General features: G+C 48.1%; 1 protein-coding gene across 3 annotated transcripts in view; it reads right to left on the reverse strand.

Moving 5' to 3' along the window:
* Positions 1-1,283: 1,283 nt before the first annotated feature.
* LAMB4 (laminin subunit beta 4) overlaps positions 1,284-15,299 on the reverse strand; it is a 105,269-nt gene continuing 91,253 nt past the window's right edge. For 2 of the 3 annotated variants that reach the window (XM_014572173.4, XM_075927273.2), the window contains 5 exons: positions 8,603-8,810; positions 5,484-5,622; positions 5,010-5,186; positions 3,190-3,343; positions 1,284-1,884 (listed from right to left, as the gene is read on the reverse strand). In XM_014572173.4, the coding sequence (XP_014427659.3) occupies positions 1,745-1,884; positions 3,190-3,343; positions 5,010-5,186; positions 5,484-5,622; positions 8,603-8,810 (818 nt within the window). In that variant the 3' untranslated portion in view covers positions 1,284-1,744. Of the gene's footprint in view, positions 1,885-3,189; positions 3,344-5,009; positions 5,187-5,483; positions 5,623-8,602; positions 9,509-15,299 lie in introns of those variants that run through there. The other variant, XM_075927267.2, reaches the window with a different exon arrangement.

Consider the following 15,299-nt stretch of genomic DNA (forward strand, 5'->3'; position numbering starts at 1 on the left):
AGCATACTCTTGTGACAGGGCAGCAGGGGCCAGAGAGGCAAGACCCGCACCCCGCACTCAGGTGCAGGATGGCCACGGTGACACGGAACACAAGCGGCTCTGCCGAGCCTGCTTGGCGGCGGCCATCTACACAGGCACTGGAGTTTCCCCGGTGAGCACGCTGGGGAAGGGGAGGTGGGGCTGTGAAGCGCGTGCGCCAGTGTCCCGGGAAACGGGCGTTGGCTTTAAAAAGGGAGGCTTCATGCCTCGGAAAAGGAGGGCGGGCACCGGGGATTGTCGGCGCCAACCCATTCGGGCTCACGGTCCTAGCCGAGGGACTGGCAGACTCGGGGGTGACGCAGGGGCCAGAACTCCTGGCAGACCCGAGGGCCAGGAGAGTCCGGCGGAAGGGCGGCACCGGCCCACCCGGACCGGGTAAGGACAACCGCAATACCCAGGGATTGGGGAGAGCCAGATGGCGGACGGCCCGAGGGAAGGAAGCAGCCCAGGATGGGACCAAGGAGGACCTGCGGGCTGGTGAGTTGCGGAATTGACTGCCCCCCCCCCCCCGGTCCAGCAGGGTGTCAGTGACACCTGTTCTTACGGTCCTGGGCTGGGACCTGGAGAGAGGGTGGGCCCAGGTCCCCCTTCCCTCTCAGTGGTGCCAGAGAGTCGCTAACCACAAAGAGGGGAGAAAGGACTTACGGACCTGAGGAAAGAGGACCTAGAGGGCGGGCTGACCCCGGGTCGGGGAAGGACGCATAACAACTCTCTATGCCAATATCTAAATTGTGAATGAAGATATTGAACAGAACTGGTCCCAAAACAGATCCCTGCTGAATCCCACTTGTTATGCCCTTCCAGCATGATTTTGAACCGTTAACTACTCTCTGAGAATTGTTATCCAGACAGTTATGCACCCACCGTATAGTAGCCCCATCTAAGTTGTATTTGCCTAGTTTATTGATAAGAATATCATGTGAGACCATATCAAATGCTTTACAAAAGTCAAGGTATATGACATCCACTGCTTCTCCCTTATCCACAAGACTCGTTGTCCTATCAAAGAAAGCTACCAGATTGGTGACATAATTTGTTCTTTACAAACCCATGCTGGGTGTCACCTATCACCTTATTATCTTCCAGATAGTTGCAGTTGGATTCCTTAATTATTTGCTCCATTATCTTCCCTGGCACAGAAGTTAAACTGACTGGTCTGTAGTTTCCTGGGTTGTTCTTATTTCCCTTTTAATAGATGGGTACTATCCAATCCTTCTCCAGTCTTCTGGAATCTCCTTCTACTTCTCAACTTCCACACCACCTTGTATCATTTATCACTGCACACACAAAAGGGCCACCGCAAGGACTCTTACAGGCATGAGTGGGGGGTTCGTTGAAAGACCTGGTGATGGAATTGTGGGTTGTCAGTGAGTAACATACCTGGCAGGGAAGAACCTTTGCCGGAGCTTGTTTTCTGTGTTATTCAGATTCTCCCCTTTTCATAAGAGGGCCTAGAGGGCTTACTGCTGGGAGAATGTGGAAGAGTCAGCATGAAAAACAGCTCCAGCTAATGTCTTTATTTTAGTAACAGGTTTTTTCCTAGTTCCATGTAAATTAAACTGGACTAAAATCAGATGATTCCATGTATCTAAGCACACAGCTCTGTCCTAGCAGAATATAGCCATTCAATTATGAAAAATTCAGAAAATGGTAAAAACAGAGGCTTGAGCCAATTGCCATTTGAGATCGGATGCTTTACCAGGTCTTAACTTTTGCATGAAGCATGTATATTTTCTTGCTCAATAATGTCATTTTTTATGGCTCTGACTTGATCCTCTAGCTGCTTCAGTTGCTCAGCCTTATCTTGTTTAGTCTGATTCAGATCTTGGAGTTTCTTTGCCAGATCTGAAAGAAAAAAGTAACATTTAATGATGCATTTATTGTTGTGCAGATACAACCGGTAGATAAAACACATATGTTCCTTAAAAGGTTTTGAGAGATAACACATATTTCTCCACATTGCAATGACGTGCATTTTTTGTGTGGAGTGTGGACAGAAAAAGAAATACAACTTCCTTCAAGATATTTATTTTTCCAGGTGGGCTTTTATTGTTAGCCATTATGTGCCTGATGGTGGAGACCAGGTCTTAGTCGGCTGGTTTCAGGGGAGGGACCCAAAGGAACAGTGTACTCAGCAGTGTAAATAAAGGCTCTAAATCTGGCACCATAGATCTCATACTGCTCTCTTTTATGGGCGTTTTAGGCAAGTCAGTCTATTGGCTTCTATTCAGTTACTCCAGATTTATACCAGGGTTGTTCAGAGGCTCCATGTCTTTGTCATGAAAACATGTGCAATGACTATGAATCAAAGCTGCATTTCTTCATGATGTGTATTCCTAAGATCTGCATCATCATGGTTTTTAGGCATTGGGACTGTGGAAAGCTCAGAGACAACATTTTATTTTTTCCTTAGCGTGTCTTTTCTAAAGTTTATTCCCTCTTGTGCTCTCCTTCTAATCCCCTTTTGGCAGCCAAAAGAATTTACTCCCATGATGGCATTCGCTGTTTGGTTATTTTTACAGACTGAACCTGGGAGGAGCAAGCCCCAGGACTGGGCCAGGAGCTGCTCCCATTGCCTCCAGCATCCCACCAGCTTGTCCCAGAGTCTTGATGTTTGCATTTAGTTGTGCTTTATAGATGTGCACCAAATCCAGTCAGGACACAAAGGGCTGATCTTACAAGATACTGAATATCCTCACTTCCCATTGGCTCCTGCAGTGCTTGTTGTATTCCACCCCTCCCTACCCATCCCAAATTTTCACCATTTGAATAACTTGTCCCCAGGCAAATCTGTGGAATCCATGAGAACCAAAGGTGCTTCACACTGGGTAGGATCATGCTCTAGGGCACAATGTTGCGACCAGTGTGCATTTAAATTAGTTCAGTTAAATTATTGCAAAACCCTGTGTGCACACTTGTAAACTGATTTAAGCTTGGCTGATAGCAGTTTAGTTTGTGACAGAAAATGTTCAGGCAGAAGCTAAACAAAGGTTTGAAGCTGTTTGCACCAGTTTAACTGTGGGTTTTAAAACTGATTGGAGATAAGCCAGCGCACTATGTGTGTGTAGACAAGACCTTCAGGTTATATTTCCATCTTTCAGCATTTTCATATATTTTTCAGTGCTGGGCATGGAAATGAAAAGGGAACACCTGTTATTCTTTTCATTTTTTCTTCAGTCTCTTCAGTCAATTTCTCTGCTGCTTCTTTCAGCTGCTTCACTTTCTCTAATGTTTCTCTTGGAAGGCCTTCTATTTTTATTTTTTCTTGGAGAATGGTGTATTTTCTCTTAAGGTTGGCAAATTCCTGCAGCAACAACAAACAAACAAAAAACCATCTTTATTTTGTGTAACAATGTGCTCTGTAATTTTATTTGCCCTACAAAACTGAGATTTTTGTATCTCATTTATCGCTCCTCTCTAAATCACACATTATGTTTTTAATTTTTTTAAATCAAAAACTCACTCGGAATAAATACAGGAGACTCTCATGATTCGTGGAATGGCTTATTCCTGGTTCCATCTATTTGGAGGGGAGGTCTCCTGTCCCAGCCTGGGAGGTCAGCAGAGGCTGGGAGCCATGAGGAACTCACCATGGTTCTGGGGAGCTGCAGGGAACTTACTACAGCTGTCAAGAGCCACGGGGAACTCGCTGTGGTTTCTGGAAGCTGCAGTGAGTTCCCCTCGGCTGCATAGAGCCTCAGAAAAATTACTCCAGACAGCTGTGGTGAGTTACCTGTGGCTCCTGACCCCTGTGGTGAATTTGGGAGCTGCAGGGGGAATTTGGAAGCTGCAGGGATGGCGGCTCCCAGTATTCGTGAATTTTGTCATTCATGGTGGTGCCAGGAATGCATCCACCACAAATGATGAAGGTTTCATGTGTGCATTTAATGAAGCCCTGAAATTGTAAAATCCAGTAGTAGTTAAAATAAGAAGATGGATCTGGATAATAAATATAAATTAAGCAGGATTTTAAAAGTTTGTGTTACTCACACTTTATTCCCCTTCATTGGCTTTGTGTTTGTTTCCATTTTAAGACACGAGGGTCAATTCAGTTTTAATGAAATAAACATAGCATCATTTTTACAAATTTGGTCGAATAATATTTACTTTCTGGATCCATTCCCTCCCAGTTTCAGATACTGTGAAGGCTGCAATTTTATTCTGGCTGGATTTCTTGTACAGGCAGTCCCCGGGTTAAGTACAAGATAGGGACTGTAGGTTTGTTCTTAAGTTGAATTTGTATGTAAGTCGGAACTGGTACATATTGTAGGGGAAACTCTAGCCAAACATTTCTCCAGAGCTCAGCTTTATTCTCCCACACCTCAGTCCTTTATTCTCAAGCTGAGGTGTCTGCTGAAAAAAGCCGCTCCGCGTCTCCCTGGTCTGCTGGGGGGTGGGGGCGCTAGCTTCGCGTCTCCCTGGTCTGCTGAAGGGAAGCAGCTAGTGCGGGGTTGCCTCACCCCGTTTGTAAGTAGGGATCTGATGTAAGTCGGATCCATGTAACCCGGGGACTGCCTGTAGTGTGGAAGCTCATTCAACACATGCTTTTGCTTTTGATCTGTGACTGTTTGTAGTCCATACAGAGAATTCTGGAAATGTTCTACCTAGCTCAGTGGGTACTTGAGAATTTGAGCTATATTGAGCATCAAGGGGAAAACCCAAAACAGTATTCTCTGAAGAGAAGCATGTCGAATACAAGGGACAAGACTGACACCTTCGCTCACAGTGAGTAGTACTTTGCCCTTGTGCTTAAACTGATGTAAGTAAACAGGACTTATTTGTTGGTCAAGTTACAATGGAAAGAAAACGCTTCTGATTCTGTGCAACTCTAAACAGCATGGCAAAATGGAAAGTTTAAATAGATCTTGGAAGGTACAAACATGCATCTTTACACTTTTCATTCAACAATAGTGCAAAAAGTGGGAAGGACGGTGATTTCCTTTCTTGAATAAGTGACAGAAATACATTACATTAACTGTGTTCATAGCTTGATTTTGTGCCTCTTCTGCATCTACTTTTGCATTTGCAACCTGGTTCCTGTTCGTCAGCATTTTCCTCTGCAGCAGGGCAATTTCATCTTCTAGCTCAGACTGTTTTTCTGAAAAGTCCTTTAGTTCATCAGTTGTCTTAGTTGCTTTATTCTCAGCCTGTAGGAAAACAACGAGAAGGCCATACGCCCTTCATGCAATATATAACTAACCAGCACACTCACCACTGAAAGGGTATTAAGGGGAAAAGATAAATCCCTTTGAAATTGAAACTGATGTTACATCTGGGCCAAAATCGGTTCTCGTTTACACTGATATAAATGTACAGTGTCTTTGAGATCTTTCCATCACAATCTAGGTTTTAGAAACAGGGCTATGATTTAAGTGAATTGCAAAGATCATAACATCTCACAATAAATAGATGATCTACGAAAATCATTGTCTACATAGAGATACCTGTGAGATTTTTGCTTTAATTTCTTGTATCGCTTTATTTAACTTTATGAAGGTGTCTTTGGTTTGCCCTTTAGTGCTTTCCACTTCCTTCAGGTTATTTAGCATTTCATCAACAGCTGGCAGAGCCTTTGCTGCTTTCCTAAAATAAAAGTAAAGAGTGGTATAATGTTGTAATGTGTAAACCCCATAAAAGGCATAGCCTCAAATCCCTGTATACCCCCAAACCTAGAAATGCATTACTAGTCCTCTGCTTCCTTGAGCCCAGCATTCACCAGCAATTCCAAAGAATCTAGAACTTCAGGTCCCAATGGGATGGGAAGCAACCCATCAACAAGAGGAATCACCATTGACTTGTTTATTTAAAAAGTGCAGTTTGGAGTGTGGTGCGGCAGGCTGGCTAATGCTGTGCTACCATTCAGGAGGCAGAGGAGCCGAGTACATTTTCCTCTTCCCCACATATCGCCAGTCAGACCTCCCAATGAACGAGGTCTCAGACAAAGTGAAGAGCTTCCTTGGGTTGGCGATGGTGTTTGGCTACTTCTGCAGGCAGAGCACAGCTAAGATATACAGGCAGTCCCCGGGTTACATGGATCTGACTTACATCGGATCCCTACTTACAAACGAGGTGAGGCAACCCCGCACTAGCTGCTTCCCCCCAGCAGACCAGGGAGACGCGAAGCTAGCGCCCTCCTCCCCAGCAGATGAGGGAGACACAGAGCGGCTTTTCTCAGCAGACACCTCAGCTTGAGAATAAAGGACTGAGGGAAGTGAGGTGTGGGAGAATAAAACTGAGCTCTGGAGAAATGTTTGGCTAGAGTTTCCCCTACAATATGTACCAGTTCCGACTTACATACAAATTCAACTTAAGAACAAACCTACAGTCGCTATCTTGTACGTAACCCGGGGACTGCCTGTAGTAGAAATGGATACCCAGATCTTCAAAGCTTTTTACAGATGGGACCTCCCTGGTCCAGGGCCTGAGCGGTTCTGAACCACAGAGTTTTCCAGACCAGGAGAGGTCAAGGCTCCCCTCCTGGCTGTCCACCCTGATCCTCCCCCCCCCCCCGGCCCCACTGCCCCCAGACGTTTCTCTCCTGGGATGGGGGTTATGCTGGAGGCGCCAGGCCCACAGCCGGGGCTGTGCTCCCCACTGGTCCTGGCCAGGGTTGCATTCCTGGGTGCCGCCAGCCCCGTTGCCGGAGGAGTAACGGTAGTTTGAATTAGGAGCTTTAATTTGAACTACCTAGCCCGTGTTGCGTGTAGCCGCGGGCAGAGGGTTCGAACTACCAGGCATTTAAAAATGGCGGTGCCTGGGAACATGCAAATGAAGCCCGGGATATTTTAATCCTGGGCTTCATTTGCAAGTTTGAATGACTACATTAGCCACCCTAGTTTGAACTAGGGTGGCTAGCGTAGACATACCCTGAGAGTGTCTGGGCTGTAGCCTTTGATGGTTTATACCACTAGTCTCCAAGGGTATGTCTACACTACCCCCCTAGTTCATACTAGCCGGCATTTAAAAATGGCGCCGGCCGGCTTTATGCAAATGAAGTCCGGGAAATTCAAATCCCGGGCTTCATTTGCAACTCCGTATAACTACATAACCCCCTCTAGTTCGAACTGGGGGGTAGTGTAGATATACCCCAAGATCACTTTTCCACAAGATCACTTTTCCAATTTAAGTACAATGTAAGATCTACCTCAAACCCAAATACCCTTGCCCCACTTCCTTCCCGCCCTTTCTTTGAGGCCTTGCCCCTGCTCCACCCCTTCTACAAGGCCTGCTCACTCCTAACCCCCTTCTCCCCCATCCTCACTTTTGTTTTGGGTGAAGAGGTTTGGAGTGTGGGAGGGGCCCTGGGCTTAGCCCAGGGTTGGGAGTTGGGGTCCAGGAGGGGTTTCAGGGTACAAGCTCTGGGTATGAGTTTGGGTGCAGCGGGACTCACGCCTGGGGCAGGAGGTTGGGTATAGGAGGAGGTTCAGGGCTAGGACAGGGGTTCAAGAAGCAGGCTCTGGCTGGGCACCATTTAACTGAGATGGCTTCCGGATGGTGGAGCAGTGGAGTTAAGGCAGGCTTACTCCTGCCCTGGCCCTGCACCACTCCTGAAAGCAGCTGGCATGTACAGCAATGGCTCCTTGGTGCCATGTGCTGCCCCCTCATCTACAGGCACTGAGCCCACAGCTTCTACTGGCCATGGTTCCCCATTACTGATCAATGGAAGCCGCAGGAGTGGTGTCTGCAGGCAAGGACACATATGGAGACCTCCTGCTCTGCCTTTCTCAGGGCTGCAGGGATGTGCCAACCACACCCAGGAGCAGCAATTACCACAGGGATAATGACTCCAGCCATGACAGGTTAGGCATGTTAGAACTCACTCCTCAAATAATTCAATTTAAGTGTGAGAGAAATGAAAATTATGAAATGCACAGACCAGTTAAAAACCCAAAATACCACACTTTGCAAGCAGTAAAAGAAGTAACAATAACCTCCCATGTATGTGCTGGGTTAGGAGATGAGCGTGAAGGACAGTTGGTGTTTGTGAGAATGACAAGAGACACACACACAATGTGTGCGAGTGACAGAGATTTACATTGCTAAGCTCCCGCCATCCTCTTCTCTCTGTGTGGAGATAGGGTACAGGAGTGTGAGGGAGGAGGGACACCCTGACATCAGTGTCCCCTTCTTCTCCCTCCCCCACTCTGCACAGCAAGCAGGAGGCTCCCAGGGGGGCAACTCCAAGGCAGAGGGCCGGAGCAGCATGACAGTAGGGGGAGGGGCAACTGAAGTGCCAGCGTTTGATAGCTTCCTGGCCAAACCAGTCAGGATCACCTGTCAGAGACTCCATGATCTACCAGTAGATCCCGATCTACTAGTTGGTGACCACTGGTTTACACAGAGCTTTGCCTGGTGAAAAAGGTATCAGATCATTAGCACTGGAGAGAGGCCTCAGTGCAAATGAAAAGTAGGAATCTGCAACAGTGTATGCCCTGAATTTTATCTGCTGTGAAGCCTTTCCATGTGCTGGCTGTCATCTTGAGTGACCTCATTAATGAATTTGACCTTGGAATGTGCGTTGCAATTTCACTGAGATTTATCACATCAGTTAGAAAATACTCACTCAGCTTGCTTTGCTTCCATCAGAAGTTTTTGAGCTTCTTTTCTTTGTTTATTTAATGTGTTCACATTCATTTCATAGTCCTCACAGTGTGTTACAAGGTTCCTGTTTTTATCAAGCATCTCTATTAGCTCTTGAGGATTCTGTGGCAGGTTTACGTCTAGAATGTGCTTTGCAACCTTCTCTATGTCTTCTGGAGGTGCACTTTCATCTTTAACAGAGTATAGAACATAATAAGCAGAGTCGGCCCGTCCATAGGATGGTTCAGGGTGGTTGTCCTGGGCCCCATGCTTTGGGGCACTGCAGAGAGACTTGGAGCCTGGGCAGGGCAAGGACTGGCAGCAACACCTCTGGCCCCACTCCTCTCTGCCCCAACCCAGGGAGATGTGGAGCCTGTGCAGTACGGGGCCCAGCGGAAGTTCTACCAGCCCCACTCCACTTTGCCTCCCCGGCTCCCAGAGGACGGGAACAGGGCAGAATGGAAGTGGGATGGGAAGAAGCAGGGCAGGGACTTGGGGAAAGGGGTGGAGTGGGGATGGGGCTTGGGGTGGAGAGGAGTGATGTTCCAGGCCCTGCACCTCCCTAGGGACGGCCCTGATAATAAACTGCACCTTTCTGCACAGTAACATTTAAACATTAGAATGGAGTCACATATGCTGAATTATGTCTGCTAATAAAGCTGACAAACACAGAAATGGGGGGCAGTTGCTCTCACTTGATTTCAAGGTGCTGCAAATCTGTTGTCAGAGCAGGAAAAGAAGGATTTGAGCCCACTTTGAACTGGTGTAATTAAAATTCAGGTGTAAAACTCAGTTCCCAGAGGGTTCTAAATCATTGTTGTAGCCACATGCATCACAGGATATTCCAGAGACAAGGTGAGTTTGGCAATATCTTTTACTGATCCAGCTTCTGTTGGTCCAATAAAAATCATTAAAACTAATGTTAAAAATATACATAATACACAGGTTTAAAAAAGAGTGTTCGTACATCTGGGTGTAGTGTTTACATTATCCACAAAAATAAAGTTTGTTTTGAAAGTCATAAGGTATTTATATTACATAATCAGCAATAATCCAAATTCAGGGGGCTAAATGTTATTACAGTTTAGATATTAGTGTCCAAGTATTTGGGTACTTTTCATGAAAAGTTATACAGAAAGTTAGTTGCAGAAAGCAAATATATCAAGAAGGGCCACTAGGATGATCCGAGGAATGGAAAACCTGTCTTATGAAAGGAGACTCAAGGAGCTTGGCTTGTTTACTTTAACCAAAAGAAGGCTGAGGGGGGACATGATTGCACTTTTTAAATATATTAGGGTACGTCTACACTACAGCGCTAGTTCGAACTAACTTAGTTCGAATTAGTTAATTCGAACTAAGCTAGTTCGAACTAACGCATCTAGAACTAAAAACTAGTTCGAACTAGCGTTTTGCTAGTTCGAACTAGTAAGTCCACATTGAGTGGACTCTGAACAGGGCTTAAGGATGGCCGGAAGCAGTGCTGGCAGGGCATAAAAGGAGGACTTAGAGCGTGGAGATGCTGTCTCAGGCTAGCCGAGGGCTGCGCTTAAAGGGTCCCGACCCCCACCCCGGACACACAGTTCTAAGGGGTGCCCCGCTTGCAAAGAAGTTCTGGCTTGGAGTGCCCTGAGTGCCCACACTGGGCACATCACACCACTCGGCCATCAGCCCGGCTGCACTTGCCGCAGGCTGCCATCTGGGGAGAGGGAGTAATTGGGGGGCTGCAGGAGAGCTTCCACCCCCAGAAGCCCGCAGAGCCAGCCCAGTCCTCCCCATCGGGGGCTCGTGCCCCATTCCTCCCTCACCTTCTTCCACTTGCCCTTCCCTAGCCCCCCTTCTTATTGATGTACAAAATAAAGCTAATGTTTCTTCCAACATTGACTCTGTCTTTATTGAAAAAAACTGGGGGAGACTGGGAAAAGGAGGTGGGAGAGGGGAAGAGAAAGGCTGGGAGAGGGGAGGGCAACTAACATGATCAGGGGTTGGGAACAGGTCCCAGATGAAGAGAGGCTACAGAGACTGGGACTGTTCAGCTTAGAAAAGAGGAGACGGAGGGGGGACAGGATAGAGGTCTCTAAAAGCAGGGGTTGGGTGGAGAGGGTGCATTCAGAAAAGTTCTTCCTGAGTTCCCATAAAGAAGGACTAGAGGACACCAAAGGAAAGGAATGGGTAGCAGGCTTGAAACTAGTAAGAGAAAGTTGTTGTTGTTGACAAAGCAAATAGTTAACCTGTGGAACTCCTTGCTGCAGGAGGCTGTGAAGGCTACAACTAGAACAGAGTTTAAAGGGAAGTGAGATCAAGTCATGGAGGTTGGGTCCATGGAGTCCTATTAGCCAGAGGGTAGGAGTGGTGTCCCTGCCCAAAGTTTGTGGAAGGCTGGAGAGGGATGGCACGAGACAAATGGCTTGGTCATTGTCTTCGGTCCATCCCCTCCAGGGTCCCTAGGGTTGGCCGCTGTTGGCAGAGAGGCTACTGGGCTAGATGGACCTTTGGTCTGACCCAGGACGGCCATTGTAAGCTCAGGGCTCAGGGTCGGGGGTCTCAGTGGACCCCCTTGATTTTCATGCACACCTGCTCCTGGGTGGCCAGGCTGGCAGCTCTCCTGCCCTAGACGGCCACTTTCCTGTGCCTAGTGCAGAGATCGTGGACGAGGTCCACGATGTCCGCACTAGCCCAGGAAGGTGCCCGCCTCTTGCGGTCCAGGGCAAGCTCCCGGGAGCCGCCAGCCTGGTCCCGGCAAGAGGGGGAGGGCTGGGGGGCATCGGGTGGGTGGCTCTGTGCCGTGCCAGGTGCAGGGTCTGCTAGCTGGGTGCTGGCAGGCTTGCACCTGGCACGGGCACCGTAGCCAGCCCGTGCCCCTTTAAGGGGTCCGGGGCCGGGAGGGGGGCATAGAGTTTCCCTGGTGTTGGCCAGAGTGGCCACCAGGGAAACCTGGGGAGGGCTAGCCTCCCACTAGTTCGAACTAAAGGGCTACACAGCCCTTAGTTCGAACTAGCTAGTTCGAACTAGGCGTTAGTCCTCGTAAAATGAGGTTTTCCTAGTTCGAACTAAGCGCTCCGCTAGTTCGATTCAAATTCGAACTAGCGGAGCGCTAGTGTAGCGCATAGGAAAGTTAGTTCGAACTAACGTCCGTTAGTTCGAACTAACTTTCTAGTGTAGACATACCCTTTGAGGGATAAATACCAGGGAGGGAGAGGAATTATTTAAGTTTAATACCAATGTGGACACAAGAACAAATGGATATAAGCTGGCTAGTAGGAAGTTTAGACTTGAGATTAGACGAAGGTTTCTAACCATTAGAGGAGTGAGGTTCTGGAACGGCCTTCCAAGGGAAGTAGTGGGGGCAAAAGATCTATCTGGTTTTAAGATTAAACTAGATGGGTTTATGAAGGGGATGGTTTGATGAGATAACAGGATCTTGGTATCTAATTGACCATTCATTATCAGTGGTAAATAGGTCAATGGAGGGATGATAGGAGTTACTATAGAGAACTTTCTGGGTGTCTGGCTGATGAGTCTTGCCCACATGCTCAGGGTTTAGCTGATCGCCATATTTGGGGTCGGGAAGGAATTTTCCTCCAGGGTAGATTGGCAGAGGTCCTGGAGGTTTTTCGCCTTCCTCTGTAGCATGGGGTACAGATCACAGCTAGAGGATTCTCTGCAACTTGGGGTCTTCAAAGTATTTGAAGGCTTCAATATCTGAGATATAGGTGAGAGGATTATTCTAGGAGGGGTGGGTGAGATTTTGTGGCCTGCACTGTGCAGGGGGTCAGACTAGATGATCATAATGGTCCCTTCTGACCTTAAAGTCTATGAGTCTATGAGTCTATGAGTGAAGATTGTCCCTCAGTAATTGAGAATTTAGGGCACGTTTAATAGTATGTGTACACTTGCCCCTAGTTCAAACTAGGGATGCAAATGTAGGCATTCGAAATAGTCAACGAAGCGGGGATTTAAATATCCCGCGCTTCATTAGCATGATCTTGCCGGTGCGTTACTCCGATCAACAGCTGTTTCAAAAGTGAAGGTGCGTGCCGGGATGCGTTAGTTTGAACCAAACCCCTCAGGAGTAACGTTAGTTTGAACCAAGGGGTTTGGTTCAAACTAACACGTCTCGGCACACACTTTCACTTTTGAAACAGCTGGTGATCGGAGTAATGCACCGGCAAGATCATGCTAATGAAGCGCGGGATATTTAAATCCCCGCTTCATTGACTATTTCAAATGCATACGTTTGCATCCCTAGTTCAAACTAGGGGGCAAGTGTAGACATACCCTAAATTACGCAGCGCTCATTTCAGCTCCCACCTACCAGATCAAAGGGACACTGAAGTGAGTGTTGTGTGAATGTAGCCTCTATGTTTAGAAGGTGGCTTTACAACACCTATCCAATAGTTAATAAGTAAGACTGGGTGGAAAAAAGCCAACTTTGTCACAAAACAAAAGCTACTATATATAGCAGTGCTCAGTGTTGCTGAGTTAGCAGTGCCATAGGCACCTTTACTGTTGCATTTCCTGCCTTTTTAAATGGTAAGAAAAAACAATTCTAAATGATTTGTTTGCTATGAAATAAACTGTTGCTATGAAATAAACTAAATCCACAAATCACTAGGACCTATGCATGTTATGTTTGATAAGTAAGGGTATGTCTACACTACCACCCTAGTTCGAACTAGGGTGGTAATGTAGGCAACCGGAGTTGCAAATGAAGCCCGGGATTTGAATTTCCCGGTCTTCATTTGCATCTCGCCGGGCGCCGCCATTTTTAAATGTCCGCTAGTGTGGACTCCGTGCCGCACGGCTACACGTGGCACGGACTAGGTAGTTCGGACTAGGCTTCCTATCGTAACGAGGCATAACGGTAGTTCGGAATAGGAAGCCTAGTCCGAACTACCTAGTCCATGCCACGTGTAGCCGTACGGCACGGAGTCCACACTAGCGGACATTTAAAAATGGCGGCGCCTGGCGAGATGCAAATGAAGCCCGGGAAATTCAAATCCCGGGCTTCATTTGCAACTCCGGTTGCCTACATTACCACCCTAGTTCGAACTAGGGTGGTAGTGTAGACATACCCTAACTTAGTTGTCTCATTGCAAAGGAAGGCTCTGTTCCCAGCTCTCACGCCACCACAGTTGGCTGGATACTACAGGCAGTCCTCGGGTTACGTACAAGATAGGGACTGTAGGTTTGTTCTTAAGTTTCAAGGGACTGATCAGTTTCAACAGCGGCTGAATCTGGATGCCAGTTCTGACTTACATACAGATTCAACTTAAGAACCCCAGGTGTCCCCAAGTCAGCTGCTGCTGAAACTGATCAGCGGCTGATTCCAGGAAGCTGGGGGCAGAGCAACTCTGCCTCGGGCTTCCTGTAGTCAGCTGCTGGTCAGTTTCAGCAGCGGCTGACTTGGGGACGCCTGGGGCAGAGCAGCTGGGGTGCTGCTGGGTTGCTCCAGTAGCGCCGCTCCTCGGTGCTACTGGAGCAACCCAGCAGCACCCCAGCTGCTCTGCCCCAGGCGTCCTGATTCAGCCGCTGCTGAAACTGACCAGCAGCGGCTGAATCAGGACGCCTGGGGCAGAGCAGCTGGGGTGCTGCCGGGTTGGTCCAGTAGCGCCGAGGAGCGGCGCTGCGGGACCAACCCAGCAGCGCCCCAGCTACTCTACCCCAGGCGTCGTGGGCAGAAAAGCCTGGTCTGCTGGGGGGGAGGGGGCACTAGCTGCGCCCCCCCCCCCCCAGCTGACCAGGGAGACGCGGAGCAAAGCCGCGGAGGACGCCTGCAGCGGGACAGCCCAGATGCGCCGCGGCTGTCCCGCTGCGGGCGGCCTCCGAGGCTTTGCTCCCTGTCCACCTGGTCTGACCAGCAGACCAAGGAGACGGGGAGCAGCTTTTCTCGCCCCAGAGGACGCGGGCGGCGGGACTGCGGCTCATCTGGGCGTCCCGCCGCTCCCGTCCTCCAGGGCGAGAAAAGCCCCGTTTGTAACTGCGGATCCGACATAAGTCGGATCCACGTAACTCGGGGACTGCCTGTACTGGATTCCCAATCTCAAAAGTTCAAAAACTGCAAGTCAAGAATCCAAAATCACAAGATTGCTTAAAAATCCCAAGAAATCAATAAAGCTGTTTTTGGGTTTGGTTTTTTAAAATTTGCCATCTGGCTTTGGGGAGGGAGGTGTTCTGACTTTTTTTATTTGGTTAGTTGAACCTTTTGGATTCACCTTTTCCCCACAACAATAAGGGCTGGAAACTTTCTTTTAAATTCAGGGCTGGAGGAAAGGTATCCCTTTAAGTCCTGATGTCTGCAGACCTATAAAGGGAAGGCTGAATGTACCTTCTACCCTCAGCTGGCAGCCCATCACTCCCCACATGGTCATCCCCATAGAGAACCTTCTTCATGGGAAATGCTCTAGAGCTTACAAGCATGGCTGGACCAACAGTTAGTATAATTTATCCTTTCAGTGGTGCCTGAATTGTGTAAGGCCGTAACCAATGGGATTACTTGCCAGCCCATTAATAAGTCGTTAAAGAGCTGGAATGTAATAGATCTCTGGGAAATAGTTCAAAATGGATATGCCATGAGAGGGAGAGCTGTGTGAAACAACATCACTGAAAGAGTTTGATCAAGTCTGAAACTAGACAGCAAATCTGATGCATGTGTGCAGAGTGGCTGTTAAACACGGAAGTGC

This window comes from Pelodiscus sinensis, chromosome 1, assembly GCF_052426305.1.
Source record: "Pelodiscus sinensis isolate ZL-2025 chromosome 1, ASM5242630v1, whole genome shotgun sequence".
In the NCBI taxonomy this organism is placed as follows: domain Eukaryota; kingdom Metazoa; phylum Chordata; order Testudines; family Trionychidae; genus Pelodiscus; species Pelodiscus sinensis.